Below are 24,146 nucleotides of genomic sequence, written 5' to 3' on the forward strand. Positions count from 1 at the left end.
CAATAACTTTTTTTTATCAATTAGAAAGATAAGAGCGTGATTTATCTTGAACTATAAAAAATTTTAACAAATTGTTTGTCATCTATCTCTTTTTCTAGGAATTTCCTTAACAAGAGTATAAATAGTTTTAACAATAAATAAGTTTCTGTAGCAANTTTTTTTGTGTATATAAAATACTGATTTAATTAATAATAATAATACATATGTTTAATTAGTTATGATTTAAAAAATATGTTATAAATTATTGACTGATAGTGTAAAATTAAGTTTATATAAACATTTTTTTACTGTTTATTTAAAATCATACTTAATTAAAAAATTTAATTTTTTACTTAGAATGATAACATTTAAATATTATTTATTATGATAATTTTTGGCAAATAAATATTACTGAGATTATTTTTTACTTATAAAAAAATATCAAATTGATATCATTAAGTATAATTAAATATAGATAATATATAGAAAGTTTGTTTTTAATAATCTAGAAAACCATAAAATTGTTTCAATAAATATTTTAATAGATAAAATTTTAAAACACAACATTCCTTAACGTTTTCATATCTTAGTTGTATGAAAATATCGTTTAATACCTAAATCCTTCCATCTAATACTATAGATTCAAAAATTAATATTAGATTTTATTAACATTATTAGTAAAAATGATTAGAACAAAGAATACAATAATAAGATAATTAAATTACATTAGCATTAGATCTTCATGTTCTTACTTTCCTGGGAATGATTACTTAGTTCTTATATTCTTTCCTTTCTATACTCCGTTTTCTTACTCCGCCTTAATGCCAGAGCATTACACATTATTAATTTTTATCCAGTGCAAAATGAATGACTTCGATTCTATTCGTATGCAAATTTGAAAAAGATAATTTATTTTAAACAATTTTTTTTAACATTGTAATAACATAAAATTTATTTTGAAAAAAAATTATATATTTTAAAGTAAAATATTTAAATAATGTTTTTTCGAGTTTATCTAAACATAAAAAAAATTCAACTTCGTCAAAGTCTAGTTAATAAAATATGTTTTAATTTTAATATACTTGATAATTTTAATTTTATTTATATAAAAATAATTATTATAAATAATTTTTATGTAAAAAGTATTATATCCTTTTAAAATATATGTTTGATAAATAACCTTAAAGTGAATAATTTTTAAGAGTTTAAATTGTATAATTTATAATTTAGTTAAATTAGCACAAACCAAAGTAGTTGTAAACTTATACTTTATAATAAGTTATATACGTTAATTTAGAAATTTTAATAGATAAAAATAATATAGATAACAATTCATAAAAGTTTTTAGAAAATTAGTTATATGATGCAAACTGAAAATAACCCGTACAATTTTATTTTTTTTCACTTCAGCTTGAATAACTTTTTATTCATTTTTAGATAAAAAGCTGTTAAAATTAAGTTGAACTTAGAAAAAGCTATTTGTGTTGTACTAAGTTAATTGTTATGAATGTTATCAATAACTTTTTTTTATCAATTAGAAAGATAAGAGCGTGATTTATCTTGAACTATAAAAAATTTTAACAAATTGTTTGTCATCTATCTCTTTTTCTAGGAATTTCCTTAACAAGAGTATAAATAGTTTTAACAATAAATAAGTTTCTGTAGCAAAAATAAAATTATATTTGTAAAACATCGTCTTTACCCAGGCATATAAAAAGCTTTTCTACTACTGAGACAAGTCAGTCTTAAGTGATAATATTAAATAAATTTTTGTTAAATTATTTTAGTGTATTTTAATAAAGTAAATTAAACATTTACATATTATATGATAAAATTATATTTTATCTATATTATATCTATTTTAATTTAATTTTAGCGGTTATATAATGAATTAAGTAAAAAAAGAGATCTAGGTTGAGGTATATAAGGTTGTTACTAAGTAAGTTATATAAATTTAAAATATACCTAAAAACTTTCTAGAAAAAGACTTTTATTTTATACATTATATTTTTTATTATATTAGATAAAGATCTTGTTAATTGATAATACTAATCTAAAATTTCTCTACATCAAAGACGCTAACTCAAATTAAAAATTTTTACTTATAGATACATTTAAATATATGTATTTGTATATCAATTATAAAAGTTTTTGTATTTATTATATAATAATTATTATAAACATTAATATATTAATAAATCATAATCATGATTTTTTTTATAATATATATTCTTTAACAAAAGAATTAAAAAAATATTGATATTTATAAAAAAAATTAGTGTTAAAAATATAAAATATACATAATATTATATAATTGTTATCATATATTTTATTAATTATTATTTTTATAAATTATTATAATTTATCAATTATTAAAAAAAAATTTATTATATTAACGTTATAACAAGTAGTTTCAAAAAGATATTTTATAAAATTCAGAAAATTACTGTACATTATCTTTGAATCCACTTTAATCATTTAAGAAACTTTTGAATTCACTGCTTAACGATTGATGTAATATAGAATTCATAAAATAATATTATAATCTCTTATGATATTCATGTGAAATTTGTGAATTTACAATAATAATTTATAATACATTATTCATTTCAGAATTCCTTATGAAGAACATATGAAATTTATAAATTCAATAAAAAGAAATTTAAAATAAAATGTATCATGATTTAAAAGCGTTAAAATAATATAATGTAATAAAAATCTTTATTATTTAAAAAAGATAAAATAACTTCAATTACATAAAATCCATTGTTAAAATCTTCATAACGCAGAATTCATGTTAAAAGTCTTTTTATGAATTTATATATTTATTAATCTGATATTTCAAATACAATATTTTAATAATAAAATTATTACTAATATTTTTTTTAATTATTTTTTATTTCTGATTAACATTTCAATATTAAAATGAAACATTTTTATGTGTGTGGTCTTTTTGTTTTTTTTTAACATATAAATTTTATATTATTATTATGTAAAATTTCATTTTCTTTTTTCTTGTACAACACAAATAGCTTTTTCTAAGTTCAACTTAATTTTAACAGCTTTTTATCTAAAAATGAATAAAAAGTTATTCAAGCTGAAGTGAAAAAAAATAAAATTGTACGGGTCATTTTCAGTTTACATCATAAAACTAATTTTCTATAAACTTTTATGAATTTTTATCTATATTATTTTTATCTATTAAAATTTCTTAATTAACGATTATAACTTATTATAAAGTATGATTTTACAACTACTTTGGTTTGTGCTAATTTTACTAAACTATAAGTTATACAATTTAAACTCTTAAAAATTATTCACTTTAACGTTATTTATCAAACATATATTAAAAAGATATGTTACTTTTTACATAGAAATTATTTATAATAATTTTTTTATATAAATAAAAATAAAATTATCAAGTATATTAAAATTAAAACATTTTTTATTAACTAGACTTAGACTAAGTTGAATTTTTTTTATGTTTAGATAAACTCGAAAAAACATTATTTAAATATTTTACTTTAAAATATATAATTTTTTTTAAAAATAAATTTTATGTTATTATAATGTTAGTAAGATGTGCAGGCTTATCATCTTACAAAGATTACCATTTTAACAAGTTTTTTGGAAGGGTGAAAATAAGATTTTTTTTATTATAATCATTATATAAGTTTTTTATTATTATATAACCCAAAAACCAAAAACTTGTAAGTCTGAATATTATCTTTTAATAATTTTAATAATTTTTATATTGGTTCACTTTAGGTGGCCACAAGTGTTATAGTTTAATAAAGTTAAAATAAAATAGAAAGTTTGTTATATCTTGAGATTGTTATACGCTTCTAGGATAGAGACGCCAAATAAAAGAAATTTAAATATTCTTAGAAATTTATATTTTTACTTGTTAAAAAAAATTGGTTAAAATAAATTATTTTTTTCAAATTGCATACGAATAGAATCGAAGTAATTCATTTTGCACTGAATAAAAATTAATAATGTTTTGTTTTCAAATTTTATTTATTAAAATATTTATTGAAACAATTTTATGATTTTCTAGATTATTAATAACAAACTTTCTATATATTATTTATATTTAATTATACCTAAAAGTAGAATCCTGAAGCGATTCAGAATTCATCAAAGTTAGATAAATTTTTATAAACCCTAAAAATTGATGACAGAGAGGCACTCTAGAGAGCACTCTGACTCTGATTCAGCATTCTGACTGTGACTTTTAACAGTCGTATCAAAATTCATATCTAATATATCTTTGTATTGTGCTATTATAGGGGATAATAAAGGTTTCTAATATACCAGTCTTATTTATATTTAAAAACATCGTCTATATTTTTAAATAAAATTTAACTTTAAGATATGAATTTGAAATTTTTTTTTATAAGTTAAAAATAATCTCAGTAATATTTATTTCACAAAATTTATTTTACTAAATAAAAGTAAAATGTTGTTTTATTAAGTACAAAATAATATTTTTTTAATTTAAATATGATTTTTAAAAAAAAGTAAAGAAAAAAATGTTTGTATAAACTTAATTTTACACAATCGATCAATAATTTATAACATATTTTTTAAATCATAACTAATTAAACATAAGTATTATTATTATTAATTAAATCAGTATTTTATATACACAAAAAAAAACTATAAAAATATTGCAATAGTAGAATTTTTTATTAAATATTAGTAAAATATTTATTATATATTATTAGAGCTATGCTTATATAAAATTAATAAAAATATAATAAATATAATAATTATCTTTAAAATTTGTTTTGACATCTAGTTGATCCAAATTGGTACAAATATAATTTTAATACAATAAGAACTTTTAAAATTAATACAATTAAAATATTACAATTACAAAATACCACGATATAAAATGAATTTAACAATAACAAATTTCTAAAATTATCATATTTTATATAATTTTTAGTAGTACGATATTCTTTAATATCATGATTTTAAGCTCCTTTACAGATTCAAATAACAAAAACAAAGATCAAACACCATTAAAATTAAGATACCACAAATATCATGGTAAATTTCTCAACATATAATTAAAATATATAAAATTACTAATTTTAACATAATAAAATATATTTTTTAATTAATTACGTTTGTATTGTAATTTTATTTTAATAATCTTTTTAATTTATATTTTAATGCTTTTTTTTAATACACAAATAATTATTTACTAATGAACTTTTGAAAAAATTGCATTTAAAATAAAAAAAAATTATCAATAAAAAAAATTTTATACTAATTTTTAATTACTTTTTAAAAAGATTATTTTATTTTTAAATTTTTAATAAAAATGTTTTTGTTTTATATTAATATATCGTATTCTTAACATAATTCAAACTTTTTAACAGTTTAAATACTTTTTTAAAAAAATGAATAAAAGTATAATAAGTTAAATTATTATTAGCATATAAATAATAATAATAATTTTAAAAATATTTTTAAAAAAATAGTGTTAATATTGTACATTAATGTTAAAAATAAATTTATTTTTAACTTTTTTTTCAGAGGCATAACCAAACATAATCCATGTTTAAAATTAAAATGTAATTTTAATCCTACATTTTATTTTTTTTTGTTAGATTAAAAATTTTTATTTATTATTAAATATTGACTTTAATATGCTGTTATATTATTGTTCTTTAAACCTTAATTTAAAGGATTTAAATAGTAATTACAACTCATAAAATATTATTTCAAAAATTTTAAAATAGATAATTTCTACTTAGTAAAAATTTTTGATCTAAAAAGTATTATTATCTTTTTTTAAGACATTTTATTTTAATAATTTATTAAAAATAATTATTTTTTTAAATTAAACATTTATTTACTTATTTCTTAATATTTCTTAACTACATTTCAATAATTAATCAATTAAAAACAAAATCATATTTGTTTTGATTTTTATTGTTATGTTATCTTGAAACATTCAAACAATTTTATAAAATAATTGTATATTATTTAAAATACGTTAACTATTTTTAATTAATTTATATAATAAATATTTTATATTTTTAGTATATTTATTCAATATGTCAAGAAAAAAATTTATTTATCTTGTAAACTTATTTTTAATATTAACTATTAATCTAATATCTGGTTATTACAATTTTGGAAGTAATCAAAATTCTAAAAATAGTTATATTAATGTAAATTATTATCCAGAATGTAAAAAAAATTTTACTTATACTAATAGACAAAAAAATAAATGTGATATATCCGATTTGTATAGATATTTAGAAGATAGTGATAGACCAGAATCTAATCGTTTTATCTCAGGGCTTAATAACATGTATTTCAACTTTATGAATAGATCGGAATTTATCAAACCAATTAGAAACATATTAGATAGTTATAAAGTTTATACTAAGCATGAATTTATTTACCAATTTGGAATAGTAGATATTATTTTGACTTTGATGACTATGATTATAGATCGTAAGTTACAAAGAGATTGCTTAAATTTTTATATCTATTTTTTTTTAGAATTATAAGAAGAGAAGTAAATGGTTTGCCAGATTCAGAAGTTTTTATAGATTTAAATAATTATAATAAAAATGGAGAATTTTATATTGAAGATTTTGAAATAAGCTATTCATTAAAAATTATGGCATATAAAATTAATTTATATACTGGATTTTGGAAAATAAAATTTAAATATTTGAATGGAAAAGATTTAAAAGATGAATTGTTTATTAATTCAAAAACAGATTATGCTTTTGTTTTAAATGACGCAGGTTTTATTTATTCTAATTACCCAACAAAACTTACTTCAAATGGAGAAAAAGAAATGGATTTCAGTAGTCAAATATTATTTTATCATAAATTTGGAACAAGTCAATCTGTTGATAAACAAATATTTCTAACTAAGTTTTCAGAAGAAACCACTATGACGGCAAAATTATCAGATGCTGGAAATTTGTTACTTATAAAAATACAAATGAATTTAAATGATACAACTGCTTATTATTTTTCTGATCTTACAAATGTACGTGATATTACGCATGATATAATACCTAATCATCTGATTGGTAAATTTGATGCAAACTATGAATATTGTTTTACTATTGGAGATATTGCGGTATTTTTCGTAAAAAAATCTGGTATGAGAAGTCGTGTTGTTGTAACAAGTATTCAAAGTTCAGAGAATACTGTTGATACTGCTGAAATAATTTTAGAGGAAGAAGAAGGTTTAAAAATTAAAAATGTTTATTCTGTTGGAAAAGATTTTTTCGTAATAATTGTTGTCAAAAATTTACACAATTATTTGAAACTTTATAATAAAAAAGCTTTAACGTTAGTAAAAGATATATATGTTGGTCCAGGAGTCATTGTACAGGCACAATCACATATAAGTCATTCTACTCTTTTCTTTTCATATAATAATATAATTATAGAAAATGCTATATATTCAATTGATTTTGAAAATGTTTTAAATGATGGAGTAGATGCAATATTTAAAGGAACGTGGTTTGAAGCTGGATTTTATGAATTTTCAATTTTTGACTTTATTATAAAAACAGAATACTATAAAAGTAAAGATGGTAAGAAAATACCTATGATAATGTTCCATAAAAAAGATTTAAAAAAAAATCAACAAAATCCTGTAATTGTAGAAGCTTATGGTGATTTAAGTGCTGCATGGCATCCTCAAAAATCATTGGCTAAAATATTTTTTGCTAATGAATTTGGTGGTATTTGGTGTATTCCTGGTATAAGAGGTATAGAAGGTTTAGGTAAAAAGTGGACTTCAGACGGAAAAGAACTAAAAAGAAAAAAAAGTTTTGATGATTTTATTTATGCTATAAAACATTTAATAAAAAAAAAGTATACTAAATCAAGTAAAATTGCTATATATGGTGAGGGTGAAGGCGGTCTTTTGACAACTGTTGTTTCACAACGAGAACCAAAGCTTATTGGTGCTGTTGTAACAAAATCACCATTATTAGATACAATGAGATATGACAAATTAACTAGATATAATTATATACTCGAAGACGGGTATGGTAATTTAAATAAAAAAAAAGATTTTGTTAATTTATATTCATTTTCACCTTACCATCAAATGGATAAATATAAGACATTTAAAAAAGAATGGCCAAGTACTTTAATAATTCATCCTTTTGAAGAACCTACTTTTATGGTTGCACATACAACAAAATATTTAGCTAAATTGTATCCACTTTTAAAAAAAAATTCAAAATTACGTTTTGCTAATCCAATGATTGCATACATCATAAAAGAAGATGATGATGAAGATATAGAAGATTATGATAAAAAAATAGCTGAATCAAAAATGGATGAATTACATCGTATACTTGTTTTCATTCAACTAGTATTAGATTTAAAGTTTGAAAAATAATATATTTTTTTAACTTGGAATTTTTAATATTTAAAAAAAAATATTAAAATTTAAATATAGTAAAAAAATTTGTATTCAACAAAATAAAATATGATTTTCATTATTATATATATTACATTCAATTCTATTTTAAAAATATTACGAAAGTTTAAACATTTCTAAAATAATATGACAAATATGATAATTTCAAATCAATAGAAATATTTATTTTAAAAATTAATTTTTAACGTGTTTGAATACTGTGAACATATTGTATATATCATATTCTACATGTCTTTAAAATGTTTTAGAATAATTTTGATATTATTTAGTATTTATATTTCAAGATTATATTTATTACAATATGTAAAATTTAACAAATTTTATAGCTATAATGTTTTATTTGTTTATTTCAAAAATAAATTTATTCTAAAAATATTATTTTTTTAAATATAACAGGAATAAGAGTTGATTCAAATTTGAAATGTTATAGTTGTTAAAGAAAAAAAATAATTATATATATTTCATTTATTAGTTAATAACAATTTTTTTCTTTTTTAATTAAAATCACAATTTTTTATGATCAGAAGCTTTGATTGATTTTGTTTGATGTTATTCATCTTTTTTAAATAAATGTGTACAATTTATGTAAATATTTTGTTATATGTTAGAAACCATAAATAATATCATTAAAAGATGCAAATATCAAAAAACTTGACCCACATAAAGACAAATACTTCATCTACAATACATATAATTAGATTCTAAAAAATATATTTATTTTTGTTAAATTGATAGTAATAATATTGGTTTACATTAGAAAAAAAAGAAAAATAATGATTTCTTAATGTTTAAAAGATTCCTAAAAAAAACAAAATACCATGATTATTTTTCCAAAATAGATACATAAAAGTAAACAAAAAGTTTTTTCAAAAATTAAAATAAATTACTTTCAAAAAAATAAGAAATACATATTTTTTTTAACAAAAACACATAATTTTTCTATTTCTTGAATATTATTTTAGTAAAAATATACAATATTTAAATAATTAAAATGATGATAGACTAACATACAAAATAGGTACAATTCTTTTTTATTTGTAATGTATAATTTAAAAAAAATTTAATACAAAAATTTATAAAATACAAAGCTTTTTTTATATATTATAATAAAAAACCAAGGTATAAGCATTTTATGATTAATTGATAGCCGATCTTTCGTTTTGCTAAATAAAGTTATACTATCATTTTTCTTTTTCTTAAATAAAGTTTTATTTAGTCAAAGTAATTAATAAATAATATATTCAATAAAAGTATACAGTTATTCTAAAATAATGTAATTTATGAAGAAAATTTTATAATATAAATATAATTTAGGTAAGTTTTTATAGTATAATTGATTATTATATAAGCATTTTTTTGCAAATAAAAAAGGAAGTTAAAATTATCCAAACATAATAAGTTTATATCTCAAAATTTTTTTTTTATTATCCGCATTTTATTAATTAAATTTAACTGAAATGAAGAAAAATATTTCAACTTTTTTTTTTAATTTTTTCTAAAGTCGGGTATGTTTAAAATTTTTTAATTTTATAGCAACTCATTGCAACGTGAACGGCGCAGACCAATTTGGATAGTATAATTTAATTTGAATAATCTTTATTATATTTACAAATATTGTGAATTAATCTATAAAAATACTTTTGATGTTGATTTATTTACTTTATTTCTTTTTAAGATAGAAAAGTCTAGAATATTTTCATTAGAGCGCGTACAACCTCAAAAAAGGCCATCCTTGTTGTACTGGGATAAAACTTCAAAACATTTGGAAATAATTGAGTATTCTCTCATTGTTATTTGTTATATACCGAGAGAAAAATTTAATATTTATTATGTACTTAGTTCATTAAAATTAAACTATTTCTAACATAAGTTAAAAGATATGAAATAAAATAATAGTGTTCATCTTTTGATAAAAGTTAAGAGAAAAAGTTGTCATTAAATTGGTTAAAGGACTAAAAACATAAAATATTCTAAAAAAATCTTCATTATTTTGATTTTAAAAATTTGATAACATTTTTTTTAATTTCTAATGTAAATTTAGAATTGATGATAAATTTCTTATGCGATGACTACCTTTAGTATAAAAGGTGGTATTTTAGATAAAATGATTTATTTATTTTAACTTCTTTCTCGTTAATTTTCTTTACAGAAAATTGAACTTACGTATTTTTTAAAAATATTTAATATAATTTGAGTAATATTAAGTTTTTTATGTATATAATTTTAAAATTATAAATTATTTATTTGGTTTTGTAAAAATCTTAACTAAAAGTTATTAATATTTTTACTGTTGGGAATTTTGAGATAGGCAGCTTTTTACACGAGTATGTAATCAACATTTTTATTAAATTTAAACTGTAATATTATTTTAAAAATGTTGTTTGTGTGGTTTATTTATACTATATTTGTTTTTTTAAGAAAAAGTGAAACCAAAAAGTTTTGATTTAAGTAAGTAAGTAAATTATATGTTATTTTATTAAATATATATAGGAACATGTTAATAATAAAAATAAAATAGTTTACTAATTAAACAATAACATTCAAAAAAATAAATTAGAACATAATAATTTTAAAAAAAATAAAACCTATACATTTATAAAAAGATCAAATCTTCTCATTTTTTTAATGAAATATTTCATTTATCTTATCTATTAATATCTTCTTCACATTCATCAATTTTAGTTTTTCGTCATATTCTTTTTTTTCATTTCTTGAAAAATTAAAAATTATTACTAAAAAAATTTTAAAAAAAATAAAATAAATTATATTTTATTACTTTTTTTTTATCTAAAGTAGCATAACAAATCATTTCTTTTATTCTCATAAATATAAATTTTATAAATAAATTATTATAAAATTTCCTTTTTACTAGGCCACTTTCATAATCTTTAAGTAACTTTTCATAATTAAGTAATGAAGGCTTTTTTTATTTTATTGGAATCAGATAATTCTTTTGAGATACGACTAGTACAAACATTAATATCCAAATCGCAGAAAACTTTTCCAAAATTATATAAATTTGTAACAATGTTTTTATTTGCAATTTTATTGAATTACTTTAAATTTAGTTGATATATGTAAACACATTTTCAAATGTTTTTAAATTTTCTTCCACATTTTTTTAACTTTAAACTGTTTTTCATTTATCCATAATAAGATTTTCAATATCTTTTCCAAAACTTTTTTTTACCAAAAGAATCTTTACCAGTTTTTCCTAAAGTTTATTTTTACACGTGATACAATATGCAAATTCAAAAAAAAGTGTTTCTTGGATTTTATTTTGGTAAACACTAAAGAAAATGTCAAGAGACTAGTAACAGAGGATGTATTTGAACAAATTGTTGTCGACAATGTTGATCAAATCGAAATTGCATTAAATTCTGTGTTTGGTGTATCCGGTTTCAAGAGTCGTGCTTAATACTTGGCCATCCTAGCCATCGATAAGGATATGTTGCTAAAAATTTTATTTCTTTAATTACCGTAATGTTATAAACGACGACTTATTTTTGTGCTTTCTCCCTGGCTTGGAGAAAACAATCACCTTTCTTTCAACTATGGTAGTAGAGACCGCTTCCACATCTATCATAATATTGCCTACAATAATATTATGCGAGCAGTATATCGAAATCTGCAAGAGAGTGAAATTACCGTACGCTGCTTTTAATTCTACAGTAACATCCAATTAAATGAAGGAGATTATTGAAGAGTGTATGCATAATTCCGCCCAGTTTGCTGAAAAAAACGACATTACTCTGGCAACATCCGACAGCTTTATTGGCGAGGATCTTTGACTTATAATGAGTTTTTTATACCGTAAAAATCTCTTTAAAAAATTTTTATTGATAAAGATCATTTAATTTTTGAACAAGAACTCGCATTTCGTCCGAACTATTTAAAATTAATTTCTTACTTAGAAACCATCAGATAAAATCAGTTTATATTTTGCAGTGGAAGCATATTCAACACAGCAGCTGAGAAGATTATACGCATTTCACACCTTCCTCCACACACGCTTTTGAAAAATGTGTTTTTCAAGAATAATACGGTGATAACTATGCTCTATAAGAAAAATTTATTAGATATTTCCGAGTACATAAACGGAGTTAAGAGATTAAAAATAATTAAAGAGAAGTGCTACCAAGATAAACCATTCAAAGTTGTTGCCATTGTTAGAAACATTAAGAAAATTAAGGATTGTGCTTAGATTTTTAGATCCAATGGCTATGTAGTAACTACATACTGTAGCATGATTTCTAAGGTGAACAAGAGCAAAGCCCAAGCAACATACGAAGAAAATGAGAATTCGATTTTTATAACTACTACAGACAACTTAATTGGTATTGATTTGGAAAATTGTGCCGTCTTCCTTTATCACCCTTTGCCTATAAATATCACAAATTTTTTCCAAGATATTGGCAGGCTTAACTGCGATGGGTCTCTGTCTTTTACCATTCTATATACTACTACCTTTGCTATCGCTTTTCTAAAAAAAATTAGATACTATTTTATTATATCCTCCTCACAAATGAAAATGATAGAAAGTACTTGATGATTAATAAAATTTTCTCAAATAAAATCTTAATTACATAAAGGAAATAAAATGGACTTAAATAAAGTACAAATTATAAATAAACTTTTTTAAATATTAACAAATAATAAAGGAAAACATAATGGGGTTTGATATATCAGTCATTTTTTTTTCGTTTTTTGATAAAAATTAACGACAAATTTTTAATTTTATGATAAAAATTAATGATGAATTTTATTTTTTTTATCCATCTTGTAGAAAAGAAGATGGAAAATATGATAAACCTATTTATTTTTCAAAAATAATATTTTTTATATATGTTTCTATCATTTTAAGCCAAAAAAACGTATAACAGAATAGTATCAAGAATAGTACCAAATTAATTATAATTTTATTTTTTTTTTATTTTTTTTATCCATCTTGTAGAAAAGAAGATGGAGAATCTGATAGGCTTGTTTTTTTTCAAAAAAATATTTTTAAGGTAAGTTGTTATCATTTTAATTTGAGAGGGAGGATAAAACAGAATAGTACCAAAAATTGTAACAATACAGAATTTTAACAGCAGTTGTAAAAGATCTACTTCGTTAAGTACATTATCAGATAGTGGTAGTTCCATTACCACTCTTCAGAATACATCAGGACCAAAAAATTGGATCGTTCCCAGAAATAAAAATGATGTCGCTCATGTCACTATCGAGGCAAACCAAAAAAATTTTTTGGAAATGTTAAATAAGAATAATAACAATTGTTTACACACCTAATACCTGAAAGCGTTTGATGATATTTCAATTACTAATTGTATATGTCGTTGCAACACTTGCTTTTTTCAGATCTTTTGTTGAACGAAAAATTGCTTAAACGATATGATTAAGGTGTTTTTATCTAATAAGTATTTAAGAGAAACTGATATTGAAGAAAAGATATTAGAAAAGTTTTATAACATTAAAAATCTTTTCTTAAAATTTGAGGAGGAAAAAAAATGTGTTGGTAAAAGAAGATAATAAAAAAAGGTAAAAAAATATGATGAAATTTTAAAAAAGAGAAGATACACTGGTTTACTTGAAGATTTACCAAATCCAGACGAAATATATGTGAAAAAAAAACTGTTGAAGGCGATAAACATGAACAAGAAATTAATACAAGTGTATACCAAAACGAGTTTGCCAAGTTGATGATTAACAAATTCATGACGAACGCGGTCATGGTTCTCAAGAAAAACATTAGAAGCACAAAAAACGACTCAAAAATTTTTAAGCGGAGTTAGTGAAAGAGTTATTTATGTTATCAATGAAAGCGTATATACAGAACTTAATGTGGTCTACAAACACTACAAGAGAAGAGTTTCATATGTGCACAACATATTGGGTATTTTCTTTCGTGAGATTGGCAAACAAGTCAAGATAGATTACCTAAATTTAAAAAAACGAAAGTTCCTGCAATAATGCATTTATTGGTGTTTTGAACATTGTATTTTAAAAATAGCTATGTATTCTTATTATAAATGTTATTCCTATTGTATTATTTTCGAAGTATTATCCATCACCTATTATTCATTATTCTATTCATTATCCATTTTATTATTCGTTTATATAACTTAATAATCTATGTTTATAATACTATTTTATTTTCTATAACTTTATTTGTAGCCTTTTACTTAAAAATTTAAAAATATAATTTATTAATTAATTTTTACCACTTAATACATTCATTCATAATTTCAATACTTGTGAACACAACAACATTGAAAAATACATCTACTAGAACCGCTACCGCTATATGCACATACTTATATATATCGTAAATTATTTCAGCTATTCTCTGCTATTATTAAAAAGTTTCAATGATTTGGACATAAATTTTTAATCTGTAATGCAGCTTGAATGTAAATTTTAAAAACATTTAACAAGCTTAATAAGTTCTTTGTCTTGAACAATTATTTTCAAAACACGATGTGGACAAGGAATACCACTTGTTACATCTTTTTTTACTAAATTGCAAACGATTGTGCGTCTAACTTACTTATTATTGTACTTTGGAGTATTTACATATTTGCTCCAAAATTTGTTCAATTATGAAAACTTTGAAGTCTCCTTGTAAAATGTTGGAACAATTTTTTTTACATTTTTCCTTCCAATTCTTGCCTTTCTTTTTTTTTATCTCATCGTTAAGAAACTTATAATGTAAGTTTATTAAATAATAAGTCATCTAAATATATATCTTAAAATTTTCTTCAATGCTTTTTTTACCACCACAAGCATTTTTAATATTTTCTGAAATTTTTTTCATAATATTATTAAAAGACATAAGTACGAGTTGTAAAATTGACAGTAATTTTTTAAAAATAGAATATTTATAACATATTTATTTATATAATAAATTAAAAATATTAGAAAAATAGAGTAAAATATTATCAAATTAATATTTAAATATTTGTTTCATCATAAAACAATTATTTCTAGATTTGATGTATGAATGTTGCAAAATCTTAAAAATGATATAAGTATTATCTCACTATTTTTGTATATATGATTAAAATGTTTTCAATGATATACTTTCAAATTATTTTTATTTTAATCCATGTACTAAAAACTATCTAAAAATTAAAACAATAAACATTTTAATAAGTTTTTATTAATTTGATAGTTTAAGAAGTAGAATAGTAAAAAATTATAATATGAGATTACTATTTATAAATTATTAAAATTAAAAAAAGTTTAAACAAAATTGATAATTTTCACCAAATAATTTTTTTTATGATAGTTATGATCGCTGAATTTCATTTATTAAAACGATTACTTGTCAAACGCTAAAAGAAAATTAACAAAGTTTTCTTTTTTATTTCATCTTTCTTTACCGAATGAAACTTAAAAAATTTCTAGAAAAAATTTTTTTTTATATATTCAAATTAAAAAATAAATTAATACGTAAATAAAAAATTTTAATATATAAAGTAAAAAATAAACAAATTTTAAAGTTATTGTCATTGCAGAACAATAAAATTTTATTTTTATGATTATTTATGAGCTTCCTTAATCTATATCAATATTATTAAAATCAATTTTTTTAAATGAGTTTTTACTTTTTTTTTTTAAAAAAATTGCAAACAACTTAGTAATTTGATAAATTCAGTGTTTTTAATTGCTAAAAATATATTAGACAACATATCATTGAGCTTTTTAATTTGTTTATTTGTTAATTTTCAAGTGACAAATTGTCAACTATTGCTACAAATATCATAAATGGTTGATGATAACTTCTTTTGAAATTTTGCATATTCGTTTTGTTAATAGTAAAAAAAATTGTTTTTTTTGTATAATTTTTTTTATATATATACGAATAAATATTAATTTTAATTAACACTAGATTTACTAGAGAAGTCATTTTGACTGGTCATGCAATTTTAATTTAAATTTACTACTTATTTAATAATTTGATTTTAAAAATTATGTTATCGGTTTTGTAGCTATAAGTAGAGAATAAATTTTATAAACTTAATGTTATTTTTTATATATTAGTATGAAATATAATTTTTGCTATTAACACTAATACCAGTACCAGTCAAAATGACTGACATGTGTTTATATGATAAAATGTTTAATTTGGGATAAAAAAAGAAATCAATGTATTACATATATCACTAAAACGCCAATTTTATGATAACTTGGGACACCTATTGTCTTGTTTCAAGTTTTGTTCAACACGCTATACTTTTTTTAAAAGAAAGGCAAAATTTTTAAAGCAATTGTCAACTCTTTAAAATTTCAAAAAACTCAAAAGTTTCTAGATATTTAAAATACGCAACCAGCATACTCTTTGGAATATTCAGATATATAAAGTGAACTATATGATAATGATGGTGAATTTTTAGATAGACAAATTGATTCACAAGACAATAATGATAATAGTGCTATTATCAAGAGTAGTAATGAGGAAATTTCTGATGAATAATATATAAATCAGTCAAATGACAGTGATTGCAAAAATATTCCAAAAAAAAGTACAAGACGGTGCATCCAATTCTCATCTACTTCTGAAGATGAAGGTAAAAGTAATGAACTAGATCAGCAAACTGAAATTGCTTCAGACGGAACTATTTGAAACAGAATTAAAAAAGAAGGTGTTGCTGGTAAATATCCAATTCACAGTGCTTTCAAAGATGTACACGGGTCAACAGCACATACTAAAAGAAACATTATGCAAAGGAATCTAATTAGTGCGTTCCTATTATTAATTGTCAAACATATTTTGAAATATATACAAATTTGTACAGAGTTAAAAACTTTTCGAGTTTTGAGGAAAAATGGACAATTACACAAGCAAAATTGAAGGCATTTCTTGCAATATTGTACGCAGGTAAAGCTTACGAAGAAAATACTTTGAGACTTCAATATTTGTGGAACAACAAGTGGAGTCTAGCATTTTTTGCCAATACTATTAGTAGATGTGATTTTACTTAAATTCTGCGATATATTCGTTTCGACAAAGGAAATTAGAGGAGTAAAAAAATGCAAACAGATAAATTTGCTCTAGTCTCAGCGGTTTGGGACAAATTTATTAAAATAGTGAAAATTGCTTCAAACTGGGAGTCTGTAATGCTGTGGATGAGCAACTTTTTCCAACGAAGGCTAGATGCAGATTTACTCAGTATATGCTAAATAAACCCCATAAAATTGGTATAAAATTTTGGTTGGCGTCTGATGTAGGGACAAAATATGTAGTAAATGGCTTTCCGTATTTAGGTAAAGACGAGAATAGAAACAGATTAACTCCTCTAAGCGAATATGTCGTAATGAAACTTCTTAAACCGTATACTATGACGGGTAGAACTGTAACAACTGACAATTTTTTTACAAGTTATTCCTTGGTGTTAAAATTAAAATCTAGAAATACTTCTTTGGTTGGAACAATACGTTCAAATAAGAAGTAACTGTCAAAATTTTGCAAATTGAAAAAAGATATTATGGCTCGTTTCTCAACGTTGTTGTATCAATCCAATGGATGTACACTTACTATTTATAAAAACAAAACAAATAAAAAAGCACTCATATTGAGTACAAAACATTAACACATCAAAATTGATAAAAATGCTAAGAAATTACCTAAAAGTGTATGGTTTTATAATAGTACAAAGTTTGACGTCAATGTCACAGATCAAATGACACAAAAATATACAGTGAAAACAGGTTCCAGAAAGTGGGCACTTTAAATGTTTTTAATAATATAGATTTAGCCGGAATAAACAGCTGGATATTGTATAAAAAAACAACAGAAGAAAATATCTCACGGAAAGACTTTTTGTTTCAATTAATAGTAGAACTTTCTTCTGAATTTCAGACTTCAAGACAAAAAATCAAATGAAGCAAATATACCAACTACAAGTAGCACGCTTTTTGTACGCAAAAAGTGCCAAATAAAATATTGTAATAACAATAAAACTACAAATATATGCAATACATACAAAAAAGTGTATGAAGAAAGTGTACACAATGTAAAATTTACATATGTAGAAGTTGTAATTAAAAAATTGTAAACAATAAATCTTTTGTTATTTCACAATGTCTATTATTCATAAATCATTTAATTAATATTTCCCAACATTTTTTTTTATATTTCTTAAATGTAGATAAAGACTGAAAGTCACAATAAGCATTTTTCTTATACACCAGTCATTTTGACTGTTTTTGGTAAAAATAGGTTTATATTAATAGACGGTGTATCTAGTGTTAAAGAAATTGAATATCCTTAGATTAAATAAAGATTACAGAATATATTTTTATAAAAAAGATAAATAGATATGTTATCAAAAAACTTTTTTTTTTTTCTATTTTTCTTATATATAACTTAAAAATTTTCAAAGGGTTGCGTACAATAATAGAATAAAGTTTATTAAATTACTAATAAAAAAATTATAATAAACTAAATTTTTAGATACTATCTTTTTGCAGTAATATTGATATAAAAATTTATTATTATTTGTTTATTAATAATACCAGATAGTGAGAATAAAATAAATATATAAGTTATATTTATATAAGAAGAAATATAATTAGCGAAACTTCTGGTACAAAAGTTGTACTATAGATTCTTTTAATAAACTTTATTTTAATCACTAATTTTACAATTACTTAAAAAAAAAAAAATCGGGTCTACTGTAACAAGATTTTGGATGATTATTATTTTTATTTTTATTTTATGTAAATAAACCTACATCTTTTTTTTTATTTTATTTATATTTAATAATTATTATAACCATTTAATAACTTTTCCTTTATTGATAGCAATATAATTTAATTTACCGTAAGCATTAAATGCTAAATATAAGCAATAACTGTTAAATGTAAGCAACTTAGCAGCTTATATATTTTCTATAAAGTAAAAGATTAAAGATATTTCTCTTTTAATATCATACTTATGCAAATAAAAAAAATTGTTTTTTTGATACTGATAAAATATTAAATTACATAAAAACATTAAATAAGTATATTTATTAATAATTAATTATAGAAAAAACAATAACTAAAATAAATAATAACATAATTACTCTTAACAATTGGAAAACGTTTTATCATTTTTTAAATTTTTTAAAGTTTTACTTTTATCATGCTCATTTATTTTAATTTCAATACCAGTTTCAAAACTCTTAAATTTAAAAAAAAATCTATTCTTTCTTTGATTTAATTTTGTTTTCAAATCTCTCAAAAACATTATCATCATTATCTGTTTTCACAAAATTTTTATGCATTTTCTAAAACCACCTGATCAAATTGTGAAGAACAACTATTTTCCACTATATTCACAATATTCAAATAATATTTTTTTTTCTTAAAAATTATTGCTATAAATTTAAAGAATTTAGAAATTTACTTGGCATTAGAAAAACTTTAAATAATATGTTGAAACATTTTCCTTTATTTATTTCAGTTTAATTAAATTAAAAAAAAGATAAAAATTGTAAAAATAATATATCATATAGTTTAGTTGATTTTTTGAAAGTACAGCATTATTTTTATGTTTGTATATATCATTTTTAGTAAAAAGATTATTTTTTTTTATAAATTTTATAGCATACATTTGCAACTCAATCTTGTGCACAATTAAAAGTAAAATGATAGTAAAATATTTATAAAATCTTTTTTTTTATAAATAATATATATTCCAAATACATACGAAATAAAGAAATTGATTTTATTTAAATATATTCAATATTTTAAAAAATGGGTTAAATTTTTTAATTTTTTCATATTCATTATCGAACAAACACATTATGTAAAAAAAGATGAATGGAATGTTTGCGTTGATAATTTTTTGTATATTTACATAAAAAACTAAAGATATATGCATCAATTAATTTTTGACATGAATATTTTATTTTAAAATAGGTATTATTAATATAAATAGTAAATATAAAAATTTACAAAATACAAAACATTTATTATTTTTTACATATGAAAAAGTGGGGTCTACGAAAGAATATGAAAAAAAATTAATTGTGCATAGCATCTTTTGTGGACGACGGATATCATTTTATGTGTAAAAATATCAATTTGATTTTTTTTATATTTAAAAATAATCTTAGTAATTTTGATTTACAAAAATTATCATATGAAATAATATTAAAATGTTTGATAAAAACTTTTTTAAATAATAGTAAAGAAAGAATTTCGCTGGTAAAAGAAAAAGAAGTCCAAAGGTAATGGACACTTTAACAGTATATAAAAAGGAAAATTGCAAGAGTACCTCATTTTAATTTAATTGTTATCTGTAATGCACTTTAATTTTAATTGTATAATTATAAAGGTATTTAATCATAATATTTCATAATATTTTACTTCATTATTAAATGAACATACGTATTATTATTATTAATAGAATCAATATTTTTTATGCAAAAACAATATATAAATATTGCATTAAAAGAAATTTTTATTAAATAATAAAAAAATTATATAATTTTAGCAGACATAATTAATGTATTTTTATTAAAATAAATATTTTTATTATACATAATTAAAAACTATTTTTAATTATTTTTAATACATAGATAAAATTGTTTTATATTATTAAAATTTATTTTTTTACGCAATTAAAGTTATATAGTAGTTTAAATATTTGCTAAAAAAGTAAATCATAAAATATTCAATAAATTATTAATAGCATATAAAAAATAGTTTGAAAAACACTTTTAAAAAAAATAATTTTAATTTGATGCATTTACAATAAAAGTGAATTTACTTTTATACTTTTTTCAGATATGTAAGCAAACATAATTTATCACTAAAATTAACTATTTTTTTATTCTTAAAACTTATTAATTTTTTTTATCAGTTAAAAATTTTTTGCTTATTATTAAATATTCATTTTATTTTGCAGCTATTTAACATTCTTTAAGCTTTTTTTAAATAATTTAAATATTAAATTTAGCTAGAAAAAAATTATTTTAAGTTAAAAATTTTATTAAATTTAATTTTAAATTGGTGTCACGAACCCCTGCAATACAAAAAAATCATTATTAATATAAAAAATTTTAATAATAAAAATAAAAACTAAATAATTCAAATATTTATTAAAAATATTGAAAACGCGTATCTAAAACTATACAATATTTCAAGACTGAAATATTCTTTTAATTTTTACACTTATATATGTTTCAAAAATAATAGTCTTGAGCTCCAACAATTACATTACTAATAGATTTGGGGTCGACGTTTCCAAAGATCACAATATAAAACCAAAACACAATAAATTTTTTAATTTTCTATACTAGAAATATTACTTATTTCGAACCTTTCAAAAAAAAAAATAGAATACTTATATTTAGAAAATTTGAAATTTAAAAAAGTATATGTATTTATTTTATAAAAAAAACAATTATTTACAAAAATAATGTTATTTTTTAGTTTTATTATTTATTTATTTATTATCTAATGTTCTTAACTACATTTCAATTTTTAATCATTTTAAAATAAAATCATATTTGCTTTGGTTTTTTGTTGTTATATTAATTTGAAAACCTCAAACAATTTTAAAAAAAAATTTAGATATTTCTAAAAATACTTTTTTTATTTTTAATTATTTATAGTTAAATTTTTATAAGATTTGTACTGGCACCTCTCAAGGTACCCTTGAAGTCAGATTCAAAACAGCCAATAGATAATTTATTATTTAGTTATTTATTTAACACAAAAATGAAGATACAAAATTTAATAACACACAAAATTAAAAAAAATTGGTGAACTGAATATTATATCATTGTCCCATTTACCGCGAGACTAAAATTTATATTAAAGATATTTTCCCAAAAGCATCTTACCTTGTATAATTAATATTTTTATATATTAATATATTTTTTAGCTCATATATTTAAAATGTCAAACAAAACATTTATTTTTAATATTAATTATTAGTTTAATATCTGTTTATTACTATTCTGAGAATAATGAGAATATTAAAAAAGTTAATTTACAATAACTATTGTTTTGGCACAATTCTCAGACATATAACAGCTGACCTCTAATAATTTAAAATTCACTAATGTCTTGTTGTTCTAAATAAATATATGATAAACTAAACGCTTACAATTTATGTAAATTATATTAATTTTCTAAATTTATATATATATATATTTTTAAAAAAATAAATTTTAATCTTTATTTTTTTTATATTTTAGTTTTTGGAAAATAAAATTTCAAAAAATTTTATTATTTTAATTGCAGAGGTAAATTAATTTTTCAAAAGTTTCTTGAGCATATCAATATTCACAAACAAATTAAGAAAAAAATTATATAAATATTTCAAATATGTCAAACAAGTTTCTATGTGAAATTCCAAAATTATCTGTATATTTATAAATATAAAAAAAAAATTATTAAATTTTAATTAATAAGTTTTATAGAATTTAAAACAAAATTGATTTAATTATTATCTAGAAAAGTGTAAATAAAACACGAAAAAATGGAATTTAAAGTTTAATACAATGTCAAAACAAAAAAATAATATGATTTGTAATATATATTCTAAAATTTAATTTTAAGTAAAAAAATAAAACATTTTTACCTAAAAAGTTGACACTTATTTTTAAAATGTTAAATGTATTTTTTTAAAATGATAAACATAGTATTTATTCTAAGCATTAGTTTTTAATATTAATTAATAGAACAATATTCACAGAAAAAAAAACTTTTTTTTTATTAACCAAAAATTTGGAATAAATAAAATAAGTGATAAACAAATAAATTAATTTTTTTTGGTGAGAATATATTTATAACAGCAAATATATCACATAATTATTATTATTTATTTGTAAAATGTCATAATACTTTAAAATATATAACAAATCAATATTATTTTTATTTACAATATGTAAATAATTTTAAAAATAAGTATTTTATTTTGTATTTATTAGTAATTTTGATGTATCTTAAAATATTTTTTACACATTTAATTACTATACTACATATAAATTTTGTCTAATTATAAAACATTGGAAATTCTATCTATTATATATAAAAATAAAAAAAATAAGATAAATAAATATTTATTTAGTATAAAAAAAGAAAAAAAATATTTGGTACAAATTTGTCATAGAAAATAAAATTTTTTTTGTTGAAAATATGTAATAAATTTGTTGGTATTTTTTAAGAAGTAATATATATTAGAAACAAATTTAATCATGATAGAATTGGTTATAATTATATATTTTTCTTTATATTTTGTAATATATATCTCAAAAATATTATATAAAATTTAATTATAAATGATTAATAATTAAATCGCAAACATTTTACAGTTTAAAAAAAGTTTATTAGTTTTAGATTTAAGACGTAAGTATTGATAATTCAAAGATAGATATTAAATAAAGTAGTATTAGAAATGATACAAAAATATTTTTTCTAATGTTTTTTAAAAAAAATTATGTAAATATAGAGACTTATGAAAAATTAAATCTTAATTACATAAACAAAATTTTTAGATAAATAATATTAGTAAAAAATTTTAATGCTATTAGGTTATTTGAAAAGTTTTGAGCCTAAAGCATTAGTCATTAAAAAATAAAACCAATATATAGCCTATCTTAAAGAGAAACTTTTTTTATCACTATAAAAAAAAACCCTAACTGATAAGACAATTTTTTTTATCAGTTATTAATATTTAAAACCATTCAATTTTTAAATATTTTCTACCATGGAAAAATTT

At 19.9% G+C, this 24,146-nt stretch overlaps 2 protein-coding genes across 2 annotated transcripts; both read left to right on the top strand.

The window, feature by feature from the left end:
• Window positions 1-6,053: 6,053 nt before the first annotated feature.
• On the top strand, window positions 6,054-8,383 carry SRAE_X000168600 (Prolyl endopeptidase; the record flags this gene model as incomplete). Its single annotated transcript, XM_024651762.1, has 3 exons — window positions 6,054-6,391; window positions 6,421-6,459; window positions 6,508-8,383. The coding sequence occupies 3 exons, from the start codon at window positions 6,054-6,056 to the stop codon at window positions 8,381-8,383; spliced, it is 2,253 nt and encodes a 750-aa protein (XP_024499154.1).
• Window positions 8,384-17,601: 9,218 nt separating this feature from the next.
• SRAE_X000168650 (Hypothetical protein) lies at window positions 17,602-17,880 on the top strand (the record flags this gene model as incomplete). The annotated part of the gene is made up of 1 exon (XM_024651773.1): window positions 17,602-17,880. The coding sequence occupies one exon, from the start codon at window positions 17,602-17,604 to the stop codon at window positions 17,878-17,880; it is 279 nt and encodes a 92-aa protein (XP_024499155.1).
• Between the last annotated feature and the right edge of the window lie 6,266 nt (window positions 17,881-24,146).

Source organism: Strongyloides ratti, scaffold srae_chrx_scaffold0000002 (assembly GCF_001040885.1).
Source record: "Strongyloides ratti genome assembly S_ratti_ED321, scaffold srae_chrx_scaffold0000002".
NCBI classification, from domain to species: Eukaryota; Metazoa; Nematoda; class Chromadorea; order Rhabditida; family Strongyloididae; genus Strongyloides; species Strongyloides ratti.